This window comes from Anopheles stephensi, chromosome 3 (assembly GCF_013141755.1).
Source record: "Anopheles stephensi strain Indian chromosome 3, UCI_ANSTEP_V1.0, whole genome shotgun sequence".
NCBI lineage: Eukaryota > Metazoa > Arthropoda > Insecta > Diptera > Culicidae > Anopheles > Anopheles stephensi.
In genome coordinates this window covers 75,385,478-75,407,565 of record NC_050203.1, presented here as the reverse complement: position 1 = coordinate 75,407,565, position 22,088 = coordinate 75,385,478, and the positions used below count along the sequence as shown (strand labels likewise).

Sequence of the window (22,088 nt, the reverse complement as noted above, 5' to 3'; positions counted from 1 at the left end):
GTCAGATGTGCGGAAAACAATGACAGCGATTAAAAATAGTGACATGACATTAATTGCACCCGTGCAAGATGAAGAATGGTGGCGGTGTTTGCTAGAAAATTGTCTTGCCTTTTTTTCTTCTGTTTAGCGTTAAAGGGGTTGAGTGGTCTAAAGTGGCTAATGAAAATAAAACAAACAAATCATGATTAGCATGACGGGCAGGCGCGCGCGCGCACCCATGTCCAGAGCAGAGCGTCCGGGGGATGAAGACATACCCAGACGTGAAGTGTCAATCATTGTGCAACTACTTCCACTGTGCCCCCGGAGCCTGGCACCGGGCTTATTATGCAAATAACGCACCAACCCAAAACTATGTTTACCGACATTCCCAGGGGAAGCCGAAGGGAACGATTATCTGTTCCCCCAAAATCAACTAACTGCCCGTTGCTTTCGGCTCAATGCGCGTGAGAGAAAAGGGGTTGAAAATTGGGACCGATTAATATGTAAAACCTTCTAATTTTCGGGAACTTTAAATTCTAACATCAAGCGACCACATTTTGTTGCTTGTTTGTTTATCCCTGTATCATCTAGAGCACGGTCAAACCCCGTTAGAAGATGTCCAGATATTGAGGACTCCCCTTTCCGGGAACTGTTATTCTAGAGCTTTTTTTTGCTCTCCTCTCTGTGTTACCTAAGCTTATCACGTCCAGTGTGTCAAATCAACCGACAAAACAACAACCGACCGAAGCAGTAGCCGGTGGAAAAAAAAAGCCGAACCACTGGTCGGTTGCAGTGGCCATTCATTAATTATTCCAAAGGCGCGCAAGGCTCGCAAATCGTTCGGCCGCCTAGGAAAAGAAACGTGATTTGTCATGCCGTCGGATGCCTTTTAACTGGATGATCTCTAGGATGATTTTGTAGTGTAGCTGGATCCTTACAAAGGTTACGAGACAGTGGAACTGTGAGCTATTTCCTTGAGAACACCAGAACACCACCGGAAAATGGAACAAAGCTGTCCGAGTTACTGTCAACCGTCGAACGAACAAAGGGAAATGCACTTTTCCAAGTGCTGCCGTGACTGCAGACAGGAAAATTGAACCGGAAAACGAAATGACAATACAATATGTAAATGCGCCCAACAGAAGATGTCGGGGAGACGGACGTCTTTGCTCCATCTGCCCAAGATAAAGATTGTTTTGAAGAAGATCCTGGCAGGTACAGTCTCCTGCTGTGTGTCCAGAGCGGATTGTTGGTTTAGTATCACCCTCCGGACTCTGTTTGTTAGGCTGCTTCTTTTCCTTCGGACGCTGGTAAAGGGAAGCTCCAGTTGAATCCTTAATGCATACAACCGCAGCACGCCAAGACCCAGACCCCGAAAGACTCGGAAGGTGATGTCGGGTGTGTCACAGGAGCAACAAAAAACGGACTGAAAAACACACAGATATTGGACATCTCCTCAACCGAAACGGGCTGGAAACCGATACTCGAGCCAATCACCCCGGGTTGTGGTGTATTATTGGTGCTGATAGTTCCGAACCTCCTTGCCGCTGCTGCTGCTGCTACCGGCTTGCGGTTTGGTGTGGGTAGCATTCATTTGGAATTCATCACACGTACGTGTTAAGTTCGCATCGCTACAAGCAGGTTTTGTTGTTGTCCACACAACGCAGGACGCTAAATGGTTCTTTAAACAGCCACCATAAGAGACACGATTTTAACACGTCAATTTCCTTGTGAGGAACAAAAAAAAAGGGTTCTCGGGGCCGCTTTTTCTATTCTCGTTGTTAGTCAGGTGGAAAACAGACGAGGAAGATTAGTGGCCAGGCTCTAAAAAAAAACAAACAAACAGCCATCCCGTCCTCAAAGTCATCCAAAGAACGATCGTTTATAGCTCGAAAATAAAAAGTACAAACATAAACCACCGTTTAAGCGACCGGAGGAGGGCCATTTCTACCGGTGCTGGTGACGGTGGACATGCAATCAATTCATCAGCAGCGCAGCACACCCGGTCCATCCACTTCGGAAGACTTGGTGCAATAAAAGCGGCAGAGAAGAGGCAACAAAAAACAAGCCACAAAATTACTTTTTGTGGGAATTCATCTCGATTGCTCCATCTAGGCCCGATCCGACCAGAGCAAGAAATTGAATTTCTCACTGGGAAAACCCGGTCTGAAAGGGGGAGTGAGGGGTTAGAAAAAATTAGTGCGCAGACAGCATGAAAATATGGCACTGCAGCAGCAGCAGCAGCAGCAGCAGCCAAACATTTGTCGCCTGGCGTAATGAGGTTCCACGGGAAAATGATACCCACTATACCGAGATCTTCCCAATTCCGGTGGCGAGAGAGGTTTGGTTGTCGCTGTGCAAAAGCGAGCAAATGCAATATCGAAAATAACTAATTTGAATATTCATCTCCTGGGCGACCGACGGCAAATAAAATGTTTCCAATACGGATGCAGGGCCGAGCGTTGGAGAGACTTCAACGAACGGATGATGGGTGTTGGCCCGGTAGTAGAGTCAGTCCTGCCCGTTGGAAACACATCTGCAGTAGTTATCGAATTCATTTACATTTTTTGCTTCTTCATGACAAGTAAATGAAACGCAAGGGGGATGGGAGAGATAGTCACCATATGGGTCTGATTTGATTTACAGCAAGCAAGGCAGGAAACATTGGACGAAAGATCTATGGCTAGAATTCCGGACACTTGTTTGTTCTCCAATATTTTTACATTTTTTGTCGGTTCTTGGTGCATTACGTTAATCAAGTAAAGAACACCTTATGTCCTTTCATCTTTTGTATGTCTGCATTGATATCTTCCTCTTCGCCCGTCTATCAAACGTCTCCTTACAAGACAGGAACAAACATCACCACTGCTTCTACCACACACTGGGAGATGTTGGGTTTTTTTTTTGTTCCTTCCGGATCCTTCTGGATAGAGACTCCCGAATGACCTGAATATTGGAAGCACACCCAGCGCAAACGCAAGACACAAGAGACTCAAAAGTCAATTTACTTAACCCAGTAAATCCGTGCACAGGAGAAAAGAGAACGAGGGAGCGAAAAACAACTCCACCAAAGAACCAAGATAAACCACGTCCAACTTTCTTGCCCCGTGCTGTGGTTAGGGATGTGCAGGTTGTGTGACAGAAGGACATATCCTTTAAGGATATTCGCCCGAGGAGCAAAAAAAAACAGGCAAGAATTGATTCGATTTTCAACGGCTTACCCAGGAAAAGGAAAAACTTCCATGCTCCACCAGGAACAATCCTTTTTGTTAATGTCTCGCGCGTTAGAGTAAGGAGGCAGAAAACGTTGAAAGCGCATCAGTGACAAGCCATTTGAATACTGCTGCTGCTGCTGCTAGAAAACCCAGGACACACACAGAGTGAGACATTATTGCCAACCCGCGCGAGAGTCCAGTAGGACGGGAGGTGGCACGTATACGTTATCTTGCGACTCAAGCTTGACTGAGTTTTCCGACATCCGTTGCAACGTCGTCGTCCCATCTCCTCCTTGCAACTCTTGGTGACATTTCCGACGGCGGCGATCCTGCCACGCTTTATCGTCTCTTTCAGCGTATTCTTCCCCGGGTGTGTCTTGCAGAGTTCAAATTCGAGGTACGAAATGCGTGTCTACTCGATTTGCATTCCAACGGTCCCTCTGCTACTCCGCGTGCCGGGAGCTGCGTTCCGAGGACTAGCTCCACGCTTTTTGTTTTATGTTGGAAAAATATCGCACACGAGCCCTAAGAACCAGACAACGTCGGCATCATCAAGGGAATGGTAGAGCGCGCGACCAAGCAACACAGCAGAGCAACAACACAGAGACAGACACCAACCGACAAAAAATGGGGGGATAACTTTAGCCATGTAAATTACCAGCACCAACGAAAATGCCGTTTTTTTCTCCCCCCTGACGTGTTTTGCCTTTTTGCACTGCAGATGCACCACATACTGCAGAGCCGCACATCACTAAGCGATTGCAACTGCATCAAAACGAGAAGACCGAGTTAGAAGTGAAGACTGTCTCATCGAGCACACGGCCAGCCATTTGCTACTGCTGCTGCTGGTGTTTGATTTTCCTCGGTGGAAAACAACCTTCGCTCCTTCTCGTTTTCTCTCTCACACACAAATTATGCTCCCACGTTTCTGTATCTCTCTCTCTCTCCATTGCTCTGTTTTCCACGCTTACTCGAAACAGGAAGGTGGAATGTGTGTGTGTGTTGTGCCGGCTTGCTATGATTTGCTTTTTACGATTTCTCACCTTTTCGCTCGTTCATGCTCGCGTTCTCACTCACTCTTGCACTGCCTAACAACGCTTGCTTTTGGGGAAAACTTGCACTGCACAAAATCCAAAACTGCAAGAGCAAACGGTTTGAGAAGCCAAGTAGCCGCAGGGCGGCGGAAAACTCGCTCATCGTTTTTCCACTTTGCGCCTACTACCTCCAGTCTACTCTTCCCAAAGCACACACACACACACGGGCGCGCGGAAAAACACCTTCCCCGGGTGCACACAACCATCCCACCCACCCACCCAAATCCTCTTCCCTCTCGCACACACGAACATGCATCCAGGCACGCGCACGCATGGATGCACCATTTAGGCTTTATGGTAGGCTGGCGCGCGGCCCAGGTTGCAGTTGTGTGTGCCTGTTTTCCAAACCCGAGGAATAGGCTTGCTGCTGCTGGTTGGAAAAAGCCCGATTTTCCTACCCCTTCGCACCACCCCAAAAAGGGAAGGAAGTCTAGGCATGTGTTCATGTGTGCCACATACATACAGGACATGGAATGCTGGCGCGAGCGACAGAGAAGGTGCACAGGATTTTCCCGTTTTCATGGAAAGCGCACTGACACGACGGGGTGATGGTGTGGGAGGTGTGGGGGAGAGTTTTCGTTATCACGTAATTTCCGCCGTCGCCGGTCGGCTGAAGGTTTTTGTGTCCGTTCGGAGCCTGGCGCGCGCTCTTTCTTCGGTCGGGATCGGCTGGAATGTGTCCCGCATATCCGCCCGGTGGTGTAGGAGAAGAAAAGGCACACATACACATGCACACACACACATGGCAACTGAAAGCGCATTTTCCGATAATCACACACGGCCTCAATCCTCCTCCAATGGCGCACCTTTCGCAGCCTCCAAGGCGAGTTAGGTGTAAAAGCTGAAGGATTCTTTGGGCATGGAGCGCGCGCACACACACACGGAGGCAAGTTACATGAAGAAGAAAAAGCAGAGTTAGGGAAAGAAATTATGTTTTCCTTGTTTGCTCCCACCGAAACCACCTACCTCCCCATCCAGTTGCCCCCTCGTCGTCCTTCCGACCACCAGGAAAGCTTCATCACTGGAAGGCGAAAGCCTTGACGCGTAAAACGAAAGAAAACCGATGCCCTGGTTGAGGTTTTCCTCTTCTTTTTCTCTCGTGCCACCACCCCTTCCATCATTGCCGCTTTTCCAGGGCCTAATGCACACACACACACATACTAAACACGCACGCGGGCGGAGGCACAAACATCGTCGCCGTGTGTACCGTTGTCACTTTTGCTGACATTTTCCCATTTCCTGTGGCGTCGTCTTCACATCCTACCGGTTTCCCCGAGCAACCAACCTCCCTTGCGCCTAATTCATGTTGAGCTAGATTTATCCTTTCCGCTTTACCAATATACCAGAACTGTTTTTTTGAAGCTCTCCTCTTTTTTGATTCTGGGTTTTTTTTTTTCGTTTCAAGGCTGTTCAAGGCACAGGAAAAAAAAGAAACCAAAACTTAGATGTAGAACTGTGTTTTATGCGTTTTTTTTTTTTTTTGTTAATGTCAAGAAATGATTCAATCCAAAGGTTTTTAGATAAAGATCCTCGTACTGGAGCTCAAAGTATGAGATGCAAAGTTAGTCCCACCGATTAGCGAATTTTTTTGCGAATAATAAAATTTTTAAGCAGTTAATTCTGTAGGAAAAGCTCATAATACACTATGCCGGGATGTTCGCACCAAATAAATCATTCTCCTTTTAAATTTCAAGCTAAAAAGCGAATTTATCTGATACACGCTTAAAAATTCCAATTAATTCCCACCAAAAGCTTGAACTTGAATGAAACCGATGCTTGATTCGAAGCCTTTTCTACAAAACAGCTCATAATACATTATGCTAAGCAGGTCCCACCCAAAATCGTCGCTTATAAAATCATGTGTCTTTATGGCTAGGTGACTGTAATTTATGATTATCTAAAAAATAATTTAGATTTAATAGAAGCATAAACAAATTTTAAACAAAAATTTTCCAATGAAAAAGGCTCCAATAAAAAGGCTCGTAGTCCTTTACGCAGAATTTATCCCACCTAACAAAAAAATCAGAATGTACGCTTTACAGCTCACAACACACTACCTGAAATTGATCCCACCAGACGTATCCCACCTTATATAGTTTTTTTTATTGTGAAAGTGTAAAGCGATAATTCATTAATTCGCCTTAAAATGTAGATACAAGAAGCTTCTCTTGCTATATCCCTCACATGACAAAACGGCTCACAATAGCGTATCTAAAATTGATCCCACCAGCGAAAAAATAAACAAATTAAAATCACCCAGATTACACCATATTATGCGTGTTGCGTATTGGAAAAGTGATTTCGTTAAGCATTCGCACCGCACCACCCAAAATCACCCAAAGCACTTATTGGAATGCCAATTTCGGTGAAGCATCATGCATCAAGAGGCACATACACACACCCAAAAAAAAACCTTCCGCAAATTCCGGTAAGCAACCACGTGGCAACCGGGGCAACATTGCTGCCCTGCTCGCTGGTGGCATTTTCATCTTTACTTCCAAGAATTCGGGGCTCGTACTCCGAAATAGACAGATCATCACCGAGACAGACAGAGAGAGAGAGACGTGGGAGTTGGAGCCCACCGGGAAAGGAGCGGGAATAACAACAACCAAAAAGAATTCGCTTATCCTTATCGTATGTTTGTTGTGTCTTATTTCGTTTTTCTTTTTTCGGTTTCTCTGCGCGCGTAAGCAAGGAAGCTAACCTCCAAGGCCAAATGGGTGCCATGTGAACCATTTACCCCCCCCCCCCTCCCCGTCCTCCATCAACATCTCTCGGAGGTTCTTGGGGAATTGGAAGTGATACAACGCAGACGCACGCATGGTAGAAATCGAACATCATTCCGAAGGGCAAAATTGCACCAAGCGCCGAGATCATCGCGGTTGAACTGTGGTAGCAGGAAGATCTCTTAAAATATTCATACCTCAACACCATCTTTCTGACATCCGATGGCTTTCTAACGCGGGTGGTAGGACGAGAGTAATTCTTTTACCTTTATCACTTCACTTCTGCTCGTTCCTCCTCTGAGCGTTGTCGTTATTTTAACCTTCCCAAACAAACGACGACCGACGTCAGGACAAAAAGCCACGCACAATAGGCGAACGATAATGTGCCTCTAGGACTCTCGCGGGCTGGCTGGCTGGTTACAGCAATTTGTTGCCCAACCGCAGCTCCCAAAACCCAATAAAAGAAGAATCATGGAGCTCTTATTTTGTCATTAGCCGTACATAAAAACCATGCTTCGGCATCTACCCGCCTGTGCGTGCGTGTGGGTGGAATATTTCAGCCCGGCAATGTCTTCTAACCCGGGGAGGCGAGTCGTCTTTCGTCGCCGCGCGATATTGTGCACACGCGCGTCACACCTTTCGGCGCAATCTGGCGGTCTTATCAGGTTAAGTTGAAGCGAAGAGCCACAACAGTGTATATATTAAGTTGGCGAAAGACATTTCCACGAAAATTTCCGATTGAGCCCCCAAAAAGGAAAAACGACAACCACGACATCCCCGTGACCTTATCAACCGTGAAGAGGAAAAATAAATCAGCAAACAAAACAACAAAACGCCAACGAGAAGACGCAAACCATTAACGATAGCTGTCACCTACCTTTCTGCTTTAGAGAGTTTTTTTCCACCGTTGTCTTCGGGCTTCGGTGCATCTCTTCGATGGGAGATGGGCGAAAAAACTTGAAACTGAACAACAGCCATCAGCCAGTGTGGGAGCGCACTCCGCATCTCCATCAATTGGGCGTCAATTTTCGTTGACAGGCGAGACACAACACATCTTCTTTCCTTGCGGGACTGGTAGCGGAGCGAAAGGCGGACAAGCAGGACAAGACACAAGCCAGGGCCACTTACTTCATTTTGAATTTTCCTAGACATTCTTCCCACACTTGACACTCGAAAAATTTGACTTCTGGCGAACAGTTTCCGGACTTTCCGGCCAGTTTCGGGTAGGGAACGGGTTTCCCCGGAGTACGAGAAGGCTCAAATCGAATCGTATGTCCTCCTACTTTTATGCTTTTAATATATCGGAAAAAACACATTTCTTTAAAGGAAGTTAACCGTCAGAATTCAGGGGAAAAAGAAAGACGAAAGACTGCTCAGTTTGTGTTTGATAGTTTTTTGCGAAAATATGCACTATATTTACAAAAAAATAAACATTAACTCAAGGACACAGGAGACACAGACACAGAGTGTGGGGGGGGGTGGGGGCTAGTTCGCGCCTCCATCGCTTTTTTGACCCCCCACCCCCCACTTTGTCGATTCTTCCTCGGGTTGTCGTTGGGTAACCGACAAATAGGAAAACCGTCGAAGAGGAAAACTCCACCCGACCAGACAACACACAGCCGCAGGGGCTGGCTGACGGGGCTAATAATTATAAAACTCGACAATATTAAATTAGCGGTATTGTTTAACTTAATGTTTCGAAAATACGGGGCCACTCTTCAGACCACCATCCGAAATAACTTGCCTGCCTGCTCCTCCTCGTTTGTTTTCGCTCCATTTTTACATTTGCTTTCCTTTACACATTTCTCACGGTCTATTCTGGTTCTGCACTCTCTCTCTCTCTCTTTCTTTTTCTCGCTAAATTTACGACACTATTTATACACAACGCGTTCCTCGTTTTTCTTTCCAAATTTGTTTCCCCCTTTTCGATCCTAGTTTTTCCTTATTTTTCCATTTTTTTATCAACTTGCTGTTTCTTGTCACATTACAATCACTTATGCTGTCGCAAGCAAGGGTGCTGTGACGGGTGACATTTATGCAGACACACACACACACACACGCGCGTAGTGAAGTATTGTGCCGGCACACAACGGAACTACTAATAACGATTCGACTCCCAAATTCGTCCGCAACACGCAAAGATTTCCATCGAAATAGGTTTGACAGAATGTGTGTGTTAGTGGTACAGAAGGCAGAGAACATGGCTTCCCAGGCAGTTGCCCACCTTTCGTTCAAAACACTGATTAGAGTAGTAAGAAACAAGTACGAATGAGGCGAAAAAAGTAAACCGTTGGGTTCGTGTTAGCATTCGTCCCAAAAAGAAAGTTAAAGTACCAATATTACACTATTGCGGATATTCAAGGACACTCTCATGTACCCTGACGGTGTTTGACTATTTGATTGGTTAGATGACCGTTATTTAGGGGGATGTTTAGTTAAATTGGAGGGGAAAATAAAATAACTTAAAGCGAAAATACATCGTGCGTGCAGCACACACACACACTAATATCGTTCTCGCAGCCACCCTCTCCTCCCCGCGGATGCACTTGCCATAAGCTTTATATATAAGTTTTAAATTACACACCAGTAGCAGCAAATGGTGGGGGGGCCGGGGGGGTTGGTGGGGGTGGTGTCATGGGTGATGATAAAATGCACATTTAAAGTTAAGGTTAACACTGTGATGCACTTGGGTGGATGCACAAATACATTTATATATTATTTCAATGGGGTTGTGGATGCGATGAGTGGGAGTGGGCTTGGAAATATTGGTCAGTCTTTCAATGTATATGCTATATATGTATATATGCTGTCATGTTGTTTCATCTCGCGAACGCTTCGCTTTACGGGAGGGTGGATCGAGGAATGACTTGAATGGGGGATTAACGCAACCCTGCCAAGGTGCTTAAAGGCGCTCCAGGCTTTAAGGTGGTGAGGTTGTTTGAACAATAAATATAGATTTAACTGCTTTGTTTCCTTGTAAAACAATATTGCTGGGGGTGTTTTATTTCGAAGTGTTTTTGGTCAGTTAAACTTATTTTATAAGCCATCAAGAAGAATTTACTTCACCAGCAAAATAGGACCCAGACATCTATTTACCTTGGTGAATACAATGTGAAGCCCACTTAGAACCAATGGGCTCCCCACAAATGGCTCTGAATATCGAAATATAGATAAGGACCAGCTATCAACGCATTGATAGAATAAAAATTGGCATTGCCGTAGAATGAACGTAATAATTTATCAAAGTTTTAATAAAGAAAAAAAAATGTTCGAAGATTTAGTATACTTATGGCTATCCAAGATAAATTCCCTGATCACAGATTTTTAGGAGACGCTTGCACACACCTCAACAATAACAACCTTGGTGCTAAGGTTCTTAAAAGCCAAGCACTACTGACAGCTAGTGTTTAGTAGTCGACCAAGGTGACTGGAGGAAACGTGTGCCTTGCAATAATTACCCCCATTCTGCGTGAGAGCGCTAGGGAAACACTAAATCACAGTTGTACAAATTGTATGAATCTTGATAATGATTTTCCACATCTCATCACCACCTTTTTTCCTGTGGTTTCCCCCCTTTAAGCACCTTGGAGCGGAGAAAGGAAGGAAATTATATGGCGAACAAATGCTTCTTCCCTTCCAGCTTATTTTCCTCTCTTGAGTTCTGTCTTTTGCTAGGCTCACTTAAGGTGATGTATTTGTTAGTCTACTACCATTATTATTATCCTCATCATCAATTAGGTTAAACCTTCTTTACCGAATTGGGCCGAATTGAGAGGGTCGAATTAACAGTGACACAGTGGGATTTTGTTTTCAGTTTTTGTTTTCATGTTTTTCCGAAATTCGTTTTCTATACAGGGATTCCAATTTTCATACTTTTTCCTACTTAGTTTCGCTTGTTAAAATAACGATTTTTCTTTTTGCTTCTTCTTCTTCTTCTTCGCGTTTTCCAATTATTTCTCTTCCGCTCTGACTCGCACGTTTTTGTTTTGTTCGTTTTGTTTCCTTTACTTTAAATTAATATCACTCTGCTCTACTACACGACTACATATGGTTGGTGTGGTTCTAAAGGGGATGGGGTTGGATTTAGGGTTGCGGAGCTGGGGGATGTAAGGGAACCGCCAATCCTGTAAAAGGATTCGCTCTCTCTCACACACACACACATACACACACGTACACGGACACGCATCCTTTTTTCCGCTAAATAAGAAAAGAAACACCGCGTGCATCTACTTAAAACACCGCCGAGTGTGACGCGAGTCATTGCTAGCTCTCCTAATGGGGGGGGCGAGGGTTTTTATATTAAGGATTTCGTTCTTCTCGTGTGACTATAATGAACGGGATGTTACGTACGCGCGTAGACATACGTAGTCCGTTTCTTTTTCCTCCCCAAAAAAAAAACCCCAGAACCTATCTACATATGCCACCTCTTCAGGGATAGACGTGGCAGAGAGTACGTGAGGGGACTACACCCTGCGGAACGTCATTCTGCCATCACACTACCGCTCACGATCACGAACAGCCTCTGCATCGACCGAGACCCAGAACAGAGCATCATCAGCTTCCTTCTTCACATCGGGGATTTCAGAGGGTGTTGTGTTGGGGAGATTGGGAAAGGACTCTCACACACTACAGCAGCGGCGAAAGGGATGACGTGACAGGACCTTCGGCGGACAGTGGCGGTGGCGGTGATGGTGGTGGTGGTGGTGGTGGTGGTACATCGCCTGCGTGACCTCCTCCACCTGCATTATGCCACCCTCTACCAGAATCTTCTTCCACTTCTTCCACCAACAATCCTCAGCTCGCCGTCAACCAACTGCCGAAGCTACTGCTCGGGATGGACGTCCTCCATCCGAAGACCACTAGCGAAATGGCCACCAGCAACAACCCTACCGATCGGGTCGTCGCACAGGTCGGTGCAACCGCACCATTGTTGTACGTCAGCTCCTCGTTCTTCACCACCTCGTTCGGGTGCTTGTCGTACTCTTTCGTCTTCTTGGTCGGTTTGCTCTGGCCCGGATGCACATTGGACGGTGGACTGTTTATGTTGTAGTTATGGTTATTAAGGTTACCGTTACCGTACAGACCGCCGGACCCGCCCGATCCCATCCCCGTCCCGCTGTTGATGGACGTCCGGGGCGGGGACGCAGTGTAGTGGTGGTTGTGTCGCCCGTTCACTCCGATGATGGCAGGCGTTGCTGGCGGTGGACGTACGTGCGGTGGTAGATGCGGTGGCTGCTGGTGCTGCTGGCCATCGTTCCACACCGGCCAGTTGACGGTGTTCTGCACGATGTTACCCTGGCTGGTGTTGATGGCCGGTGGCAGCAACCGCGAGTTCGGATCGAACGCATCGATCGAGATGGTGTTGTTGGTGTTGATCGACACACCGCCACTGCTGGAACCATCGTGCGAGTGGCTGCTGCCACCACCACCGCCACCAATGACCGTCCCATTGGATGGCAGGTGGCCATGGTGCTGCTGCTGCTGCTGGTCATCCGCACAGCACACCTTGAAGACGACCTTCATGTTGTCGGTGGTACAGCGACCGCCTATCCGCCGATGCAGATCATCTTTGGACGAGGTCGAGATGAAGTAGTAATCGTTGCCCGGTAGGAACTCGAGACCGCCCGGCTGTGGCGTGAACGGCCGGAACGTGATGGTGAAGAACATCAGCTTGTTCGGTTTGTCGCAGATTGCGATGATCCGCGGATCATGGTTCGTGATGCGACACGTCTCGTACTCCACCTTCGACACGTTGTAGATGATGTACTTTTCCGTCTCGTTGTCGAACGTGCCCGGCTCGTACACCGGGCAGATGATATGCACCTGATCGTACTCGAACTGCGAGTTGCCCTTGTTCACGTCGATGATGTGGTCGGTGTTGTCGATCCGGAAGATGCTGTTCGTCGTGTTCCAGTGCATGTAGAACGTTTTGGCACAGTGCAGCACGGTCGGTTGCAGTGCGACCAGCTGCAGCGCAATCACGAGAGCGATCGTCAGGGCAGGGCTCGTACCGAGCCCGGGCAGGCAACATCTTAACCGGGCGTTTACATTTCTGTACCGACGGCGCTTGGTGGTGAGTGTGTTACTGTCATCCTCTCGGGGTGCTTCACTGTCCAGCTCCAGTGCTCTACTGCTCCTTCTTCGCCAGCCACCGGTACTGCTACTGTTGCTGTGGACTGTCGTCGTTCGCCTCTGCCACCGTCGATGATGGTTGCGGCCATTTGTTGTTGCTACTGTTGTGGTGGTGGTCGTCGACGACGCTACTATTGACGCACTACTTCTACATCGTCGCCGATCGATGGCATCTGTGTCTGCTACTGTCAAAGCCATACTGCTGCTGCTGCTACTATAGCAACCGTTGTCGCTGTCACTTTTCCTACTGTGATGATAATGGTGCCGGGTTTTCATGCTGTCTGCATATCACAACAGCACGCCACACCTTTTTTTTTTCTATTTCCCCAAATGTTCACTCTTCTACGTTTGTCTCCGGCGCGATCAAACACACGATCAACGATCACTAGCTTAACCGATGACAGCTGTCATCGTCTGACGGTGTTTGCTTGCTTGCTTATCAACCGGAACAGCAGTGTAGCAATCGCGGCACACAATCATCCATTGCGGTTAGCATTCTGCACACAGCCACACACTAATTCACCAAAACTGTCACGCAGTAGTATCCCAAAAATGTCAAGCGGGTTCCGCTGTTTTATTCCCGCTTTCCCGTCAAGAAACCAAACACACCACACAATTTGATGAGGACGATTGGTTGTGTTTGTGTGTGTTTTTTTGGCGGAAGGCGGCACAGATTGCATATGTTTATCGTATCATCCGTACAAGGCCGCCGTCGTCATAGCACACCACCGACGTGAGATTTATGCTGAGTGCTTTCCGTTGTTTCTCACACACGCACGCACGCACAGAGGCGCCACACAAGAGAAGAAACAGCAGGCAGGAAAAAATAATGCTCGTCACACCACCAAATCAAGCCGACATTCTTCACACAAATAAAACAAGCGCCGGCAGGAACGATAAATTGAATTTTCGTTCGACGCGAGTTTTTCTCCTTTTTTTCTTGCTGCCGATTGGTTGTATTTTATTTCTTCACTTCCGCCACCACTATGGCATTCGCACTTTTGCCAATTTTAATCTTGCTTCCTTTATTTCACCAACAATACGGCACACGCACATATATATTCATACTAAAAAGGGACCGAGAAGAAACAATAGTGATTAAAAAAAAACTGCTTAATACACTCACGCGCTTCACGCACGATATATACACATACGCACGGACACATGTTTCACTACACATGGAAGGGCGCACACAAACACACCGTGCATGTGTGCATTGTGTAATTCTATTCTTTTTCCTTCCGCTATGTACATTGCATAGCACACATACACCAAATTCAACCCGCGACTATAGCACACGTACATAAAGCGCACATACACCAGTGTTAAGTGAGGCAGCACAAACAAACAAACGCACCGGCTGTGTGTATGAGAGAGAGCGAGAGATAGCGATGCGTACGTAAAACACACTCAAATATTTTCGACCATTTTCTTTTAGGCTTTTATTCCACGGCACTTTACACACGGCCTGCTTTACAAATTATTTTCTTCTCTTTGCATTGAACAGAACTTAAATGCACAATGTGCCGGTAACAACACAACATCGAGGCGGGTGTATGTGTGAGGGTGTTTGGTGTGATGATGCACACACACACACACACAATTCTCATTCACGCTCGCACGTACAGAGATACATACACATACGCGTACGCAGCACGGGGGAGACAGAGAGACAGAGAGAGCAAAAGAAGAATACCACACATATGCACACGTACGCGGGCCGCCACACACTTCCTCAATTATTCTTCTTTTCGGGGCACTAACAACATTCTGCCTCTTCTTTTACCTTCGTTGCTCTCCTCTGTTGCGAGACGTGAGTCGTCGCCGCTACTCTCACTTCTCACTCTAGCACACGCTCATCGGCGGTCGCTCACTCACGCACGGTCGCTTTGTGTGTACGTGCGTGCGAGTGTGTGTTTTAATTTAGGCCTCTTTTTTGGTACGCTTTTCCTACTTGAAAATAAAAACACACCAGTGTAACACGGCACACACTCACAGCACACTTTACAACAAAAAAAAAACACCCAAAGCTCAAGCTGGCTTGAGTGTCATTCTTTTTCACCTCCGGTGTTGTACGGATATTTCAAGCCGGATTGAAGTAAATTATTCTAATCCACCTACGGCGATCCTCCTATTTCGGGTTTCTCGCTATGTTTTGTATGATTTTAAAAGCAGCTGGGTTAGTAACATAAGCAGCATAAATCATTTACACCTCCTTTTACACTAACACACGCTGTGATCCTGTCGCACTTTCTCAGAATCAGGAAAAAATACACAACACAGGGGAAAAAGCGAAAAGCCGAAAAACAAAATCCAATTTATCACGCAACCCACGGCGGACCCACAGCGGCCACTTACACTCTCCCTGTGAGTGTGTGTATGTTTCTCACGCTCGTTTTTTATTCACTCGTTTGCTTCACTCACAAACTTCTTGCAAGACTCTGTTGACAGAAGAATTAATTTTTTGATTTTTTTTTGAGTGCGCTACACACACATTTTCGGAAATCACGACGCGACGCGGTCGGTCTAATCGCGATCTTAGCACGCACGCACGCACGCACGAGCATGTAAATTCCGCTGATCATACGATGTAAGATGGCATCCAAGCAACAACCGAGCAGCAGCATCCAACAACAAAAACACACAATCCAAGTAACCGCTGCGAGAGTGTGTCCCGTCGTCGATATCGAAAGGCCCGGTTTTCAAGATCACACCAGACAACGGACAACTTGCAAAACCAGTACCTTTTCCCTGGCCAAACTTAAAACCGTCCGACCGTCTGGGAATGTGTGGTGTCTTTCGCTAGTTCTGCGACCACTTCCCTGTTGTTCTCTTTCTCGCTTCCCTCGCGCACACACGCACACACACTTTACATCACCGCGTTAACCAACAAATCATTTATCGAACAATTCACACTGGACTTACGTTTTTTTTTTCTTTTCGCTTAGAACACACCGCCGGCGGCCAAAACAGGCTCTTGCACAATAGACCGGTGAACCGGACACGAAAAATCGGTGAACTTTGCTTCACGCGACACGGCTCGTTGTCGGGTGTTTTTCCTTCACCCACACTCCCCCCGCAACGCACTTGTCTGCTATTGTTTTCGTTTTCCCGTGCGTGAAAAACGGCCCGAGTACACAACAGCACGCACAACCGTTCGGCGCGACGTTCCGAATGCAAGTGAGCATGTGGGTGTGCGGCAACCGTGCGAAGAAAACATTTTTACGTACGGTGCCGAAGTCGGTTCGATGCGTGAGCGTGTGTGTGCGCGCGGATCCAACACGGAACGTTGATTAGCGTGCGGGTGAACGGCATCGCACGCTATCGCCGTCTCAGTTCGAGCAGTGCACGAAGCCGATCGAGCAGCGGCCGAAGTGAGATGTTCATAAGGTGAGTTACACACTGTGCCGTTTCAATTTGTGCTTCTCACTATGGAACGTTCCTAGCGGACGTTCCGCGATTCGGGAAGTTTGATGAAAAATTGTGTGCCGCTCGGTTTTTGTATGGGTGTGCGTGATAGGAAACGGTACCGAAAACAACCCGAAGAAACAAACGATGTGTGTACGGCTGCATGTGTGTGTGTGTGAGATGGGAAAAAAGCTTTCCCTCACACTCGCACCCCTTGGTCAACTGTCTCGCTCGCTTGCAAGCCGTTTCCTGTACATCGCCGTGCTGGATGAATCATTTCTTGATGCGGTTTTGTTCTTCCCGACGGGAAAAGCGCCACAGACTCAAGATCATAAAACATGTTCGGACGAGGTTTTTTTTATCAAGAAACATCACGATCGAGATGCAACACCAGCTTATCTTGAGGCTCGGTTTGGACAGTTTTCGTCTTGCAAAGCGATAAGAGAAGTTTTTTTTCTCACAGGTGTAATTTATGCCTTTAGCAAATGAGTAATCAGCATGGCTCATCCGAAGCATTCCGAGGAATCAATTCCGCCCCGAATCCGGACTCTGCCTTAACCAACTTCATAAGGAGTAAGATCTAAACTCCAAATTCTTGAAGGTGTTTATTATATTTTGGCGTGAGATAATCAAAATGACTCCATAAAACTGCTCGCGTGCGTACGGAGTTGCGTAAAGTTCCTCGTCCCAAGTCTGGAGAACCTTATAAATGCGTGATTGGGCCTCATCTTCCCAAACAAGCAAACTCAGCTTACTCCTTCTGTCGTTAAAAAAAAAACAAGCCCCAAAGTGTCGCTTGATCGTTTTAACGATTTTATCCTTGACAGATTCTTGGTCGATTCTCGCCGTCACGTCAACTACCCTTACCGGGAAGTAGTGTGACGTGCTCGGAGGGCGCTGATTTTGTCACTGATTGGGCCGCCAGCCACCGCAGCAAACCCATAAAAGAAACGTTCCACTTCCGGGTTCCGGAAGCTACCTCACGTAACCCAAAATTAAGCTCACGGAAACCAGTACAAACGAGCCCGGGCAGGACGGGCCATTTTCCCGCGGGCGCAACCAGAAAAGCGGAGTGTCTCCCGTTGGACAAAATCCTTCACTGCCCGCTACTACCACTATTTGCCGTAATAATTAAAGTCTTTATCGTTCGCAACGAATCACCGCCGCTTGGGTCCTCGCCCACCCATTGCCTAACCCTAAATAGGGTCTTGCAGGAAAATGGCCCCCCGAAAAAAAGGGGATCAGGAAAATGTGTCCTCCAACGTCGATGAAGTGAAGGTACCTGGGTTTTTTTACCCCACCCCACGACTGGACTCCCGGAGTCTCAGCACTCAGGTTAGTCAGAATCGATTTTCTGATTAATTTATGCTCCTGCGTTGTCGGTGTAAAAGGAACGCCACCGTATAGAGCCGGCCCCGTGTTTGCAACAATTTAGTCCTCCGAGACGGACTGCTGTTTGCTGAAGAAATAAAATTAGCCAAACACAGGCCCGGGCCCGGTGGTGCAGTTTTCATCGAACCTCTAGGAACCTGGTGGATTACTCGGCTCCAGAAATGGCCAATGGCCGGGGCGCACCAGCAATCGCATCATCGTGGTCGGATCGTTTCGTTGATTATAGACATTACCCGCTGCACTAAATCGGATATCCCGGACATTGCTTGAAGGTGGAGGTGGTCCCCCCCCCCTCCCCCCGGTTTTCCGCTTTTCCATCTGCCCACCCATTACTTTCGGTTCTTCGGGGGTTCCGGTATTACCGAAAGGAAGGAAGTATCGATTTAGGAACCCCGCAAAGACCCTCCAGGGCTTGGACTTGGATGGTCAGGCGTGGTCAGGAATCATCAGACTCTGGATGATTACGGGCTTCCTTAAATGGTTTACGAGCCACTCACCGACGGACGATTCACAGCCGATCGGGTACGCGCCGCAAGATGGATTGGAGGTCCTTTTGACGAAGTCCTTTTACGAAGTCTTTGCAATCGCATCGATGAAACATCAATTTTTAGCTAACGGATCTCTTTCTATTTCTTCACACTGGAACAAACTGGAAATCCTTCAGCAAGGAAAAGAAAAACATGTGGAGGCGGAAAAAGAGCAATATCCAACAAACAAACACACATTTTTACTAGACCTGGTGAGTCCAGCAAGAAGGACGCAAGGAAAACATGGGACGAGAGAGAGAGAGAGATCCTTTCCAGTCAATTACGTCAATTTATACATTGACCAGCAGTAGTGGGGTACGCGCGTAGACGTATTTTTGGCCCCCGTAAATGGCAAACCGACCATTAAGAAAACCCGAAAAGGTCTCCCTCCCTCCCGCCCAATGCCATGGCAGACGGGCATTGGTGATGGGCTTTTGCTAGACCGGGTTTTCTCATTTTCCTTCTATTCATTTATTTTTCTAACTTTGGCAATGGAAAGCACGAAATGGAGCCGTCTTGCTTTCATGGTTAAAAGGGGGCGCATAACGAGCCGAAGAAGAAGCTCCCGAATGTCTGTTTGCGTAAATCATTTTTCGAGAAGATGTGCGTTTGTGTGTGGCAGATTTTAATTTAAGTTTTTCTTCTTGCTTCTTTTTTATTACGAATCTATAAGGCCTTTTATGGTTGAGAACTTTTATTTGATTTCATTCAAAGGTATTTCATTAATGAAATTGGTCAATGGCGACACAACCCACACACAACAAACAGATAATTGATTACATTTGCAAACACGTGTGTTGTTAATAAGGAACTTTTACTTTTTGTGTAATCACCCTTATTTGCTAAATGTTATTTTAAGGATAATAAAAAATAATCAAATTGGTTTTGGAAGTTTAAATAAAAAACAAAGCATCTATAGCTTTTAAAAATATAAATAAAAGCTTATGAAAGACAAACTAAATAAGATAAATAAACAATGAAAAAAGTGAGTGAAAAGGAACAAAAAACAGTTTAAGCTATAAGTCAACGTAAAACAAGGAAAAAGAGAGAAAAATAAACAAATAAAAAAGACTTCAAAATAAGAAAATAATACATTCTTTCCTCAAATCAATCAGGAAAAAACATAACAAGAAAAAATTAAATGAATGAATGAATAAAAAAAATAAAAATATCATAAAATAACAAAAAGGTATGTATAAGAATAATGTAGCTTAAGGAAGAAGGGTTAAAAGTCAGTGGAAAAAGAAAAAAAATTGCAAGTCAAATGAATTTGTTGTAAAGAGTAAAACAAGACATAAATTTAGAAAAACAAAATATTAGAGAACAAAGTATCTACAAGAGGAATTATTAAAAATATTTAAAAAGCGTTAGCAATTTATTTTAGTTCAAATCAAATGCCATCATTATATCCCACATTTTTCTAACTATAATTTTGTCTTTTTTCTTTGTAATGTTCATTCATTAATTTTTTTTAACTTGTTTGTTTCGTTCAATTTTTTGTTTGTATGTTTGTTTGATGTTTTGTGATGTTTTATTATTGTCTTTCCCTTTTTTCCTTTCGATTTATTTTACTAGTAATTGACTTACGCTACTACGAGATTTTATATTTTATTGTGAGTTTTTAAGCACATCCAAATCATGTTTGAGAAATTTAGTGCTCTTTACCTCTAAAATTAGCACCGTTTAGCTCATGTTTAATAAACTACAGACTAGAGTCGATATTCAATTTAGCTATAAATATTTCAGACCCATCGGATATGTTAAGTGAATTCTCCCGAACAAATACATATACCGAAACTACTGTTGAAACGTTTTTTTTCTTTCGAAACGCAAACAACAATTTGCTAACCTTTCTTCCGTGCAATCTAAAATGTGTAGCATTTGAAAAATTCAATCGCAAATACCGTACCACCGATTACGACCAAATAGGTTTAGGTTTAATTTTCCAATTATTTTAAACCCCGTGCTCATACCAACGATACCCGGGCGGATGTTTTTTTTCCTCCCCCAGCAGGTTCTTATTAGCGATAAAAATGGCAAACACACAGCGGCCACACGCACGCAATGCTCGCCAAGAAGGAAGGTGTCTTCTCCGTACGTTGCCGTGACTAAGCTGGTTGACCGGCGAGAGGAGCGCCGAGTAGGGTTCGCTAAATAAATGATGATGACTGGACGCAAGTACCCAGCCTGCCAAGTAAACAGTTTTCCGTCCGATCCAGCTCCACCGGCCGGGAGTGGGCTAATGTAATCCGAGGACAGGGACGAAGCACCCTGGACATGATCGAGCATTTGGGGAGGTAGTGAGCGCGCGCTCTCTCTCTCCCACAGCAGAGCTCATTCATTCTTTGGTTGGATAAATGGTAAGGATCAAACGCCGCTCGGGAAAGGAAATCAAGGTGCGAGGACACACGCTCCGGCGGTAACGTAATTACCAAAAATCAATACTCCAGTACCGAAGCCCGGGTGCCCGAAGTGTCGAATGTGGAAGAGGCCACCGTCTTCGACTTCAACTTCATGTTTTCGCGCGTGTTGTGGCCGAGCGACGCGAACTTTCCCTGTTTGCTGTGTCGAACGAAAAAGTGATTAAGGATGCAAACTATCATAAATCATGCGATGTTGATGATTAAATTAAATTACTTTCGAGACCCATCCACGGTCTTCAATGGGCGCTACCGTCTACCCGGCAATCCCGGGCGGCGGGCTTTTCGGGAGGCCATTGATGATAATTTGAGCCATTTTTATCCCGCCCACCGCTCGTTGACTCCTCCGGTCTAGGGGGATCTTTTATGCCCTGCACGTTTTCACGCTCACTGGGGAGCCGGGGCCAAATCCTGGGCCTTTCCCTCCTCGATTTCCTTACTACTACTTTGAAGCATTTCCTTGAGCCCCGATCCGAACGAAAAAACGAGTGTGTGAGAGCAAAAGTGCGAACCGAAACGAGATGGAAGTGTGGAATGAGAGCCTTACCAGGCCTGGAATGTAATTTGCATACGGGAGGAAAATTATTAAAATCCAGCAAACAAAACCAACTTCCAACAACCAGTGGCTAAGCGTTCTGGCACACACAATCAGTATCATCATCCGCCCGGGCACCGACGCCATCATCATCATCATCATCATCGCGTTAATTTATACCATTAACGTGTGTGTGTGAATGCGAGTGGCGAAAAAATCCTACTCGGAGAACATTTCTATGTCCTTTGTGTGCCTGTGTGTGCGTGAAAATAGTTTTATAGAACAATTTTTTTTCTTCTGTAATGCACCACGAGACACATAATAGTGAGGAATAAATTGTTCCATGAAATTCATGTAAGCGCTTCATTGTAAATTAAATTGTTGCACTGAATGTAGCATTTTTCTGCTGCTGGTACACCACAAAAATGGGAATTACAACAGGACAGCGGGCAAATATTTCTAAATAACTGAAATGATGTTCACATGTTCCCATTAATTGATTGATTTTTTTTATTAATGTATTTTGTTTTGTGATATGATTATGTTGCTAATGTTTGTAACATGTTTTTCATATTTTTTTAATCCTTTTTTCATGCGTCGACATATATTTCAACATTGGATAGAGCACATTGGAAATTAGAAATACTCTGCATAAGTACG

General features: G+C 45.8%; 1 protein-coding gene across 6 annotated transcripts; it reads right to left on the bottom strand.

Moving 5' to 3' along the window:
- Positions 1-8,391: 8,391 nt before the first annotated feature.
- Positions 8,392-16,342, bottom strand: LOC118510771. 6 transcript variants are annotated; one of them, XM_036053031.1, is made up of 2 exons: positions 16,072-16,342; positions 8,392-14,213 (listed from the first exon to the last, which is right to left on the bottom strand). In XM_036053031.1, the coding sequence occupies exon 2, from the start codon at positions 13,420-13,422 to the stop codon at positions 11,809-11,811; it is 1,614 nt and encodes a 537-aa protein (XP_035908924.1). In that variant the 5' UTR covers positions 13,423-14,213; positions 16,072-16,342; the 3' UTR covers positions 8,392-11,808. The 6 variants fall into 6 exon arrangements, with proteins under 6 accessions (XP_035908924.1, XP_035908925.1, XP_035908928.1 ...); XM_036053032.1 differs by having other exon boundaries at positions 16,234-16,335; XM_036053035.1 differs by lacking the exon at positions 16,072-16,342 and adding an exon at positions 15,891-16,039.
- Positions 16,343-22,088: the final 5,746 nt, after the last annotated feature.

Bases quoted from the DNA above. Each gene is read 5' to 3' on its own strand.
- LOC118510771 (XM_036053031.1), bottom strand. From the start codon at position 13,422: ATGAAAACCCGGCACCATTATCATCACAGTAGGAAAAGTGACAGCGAC.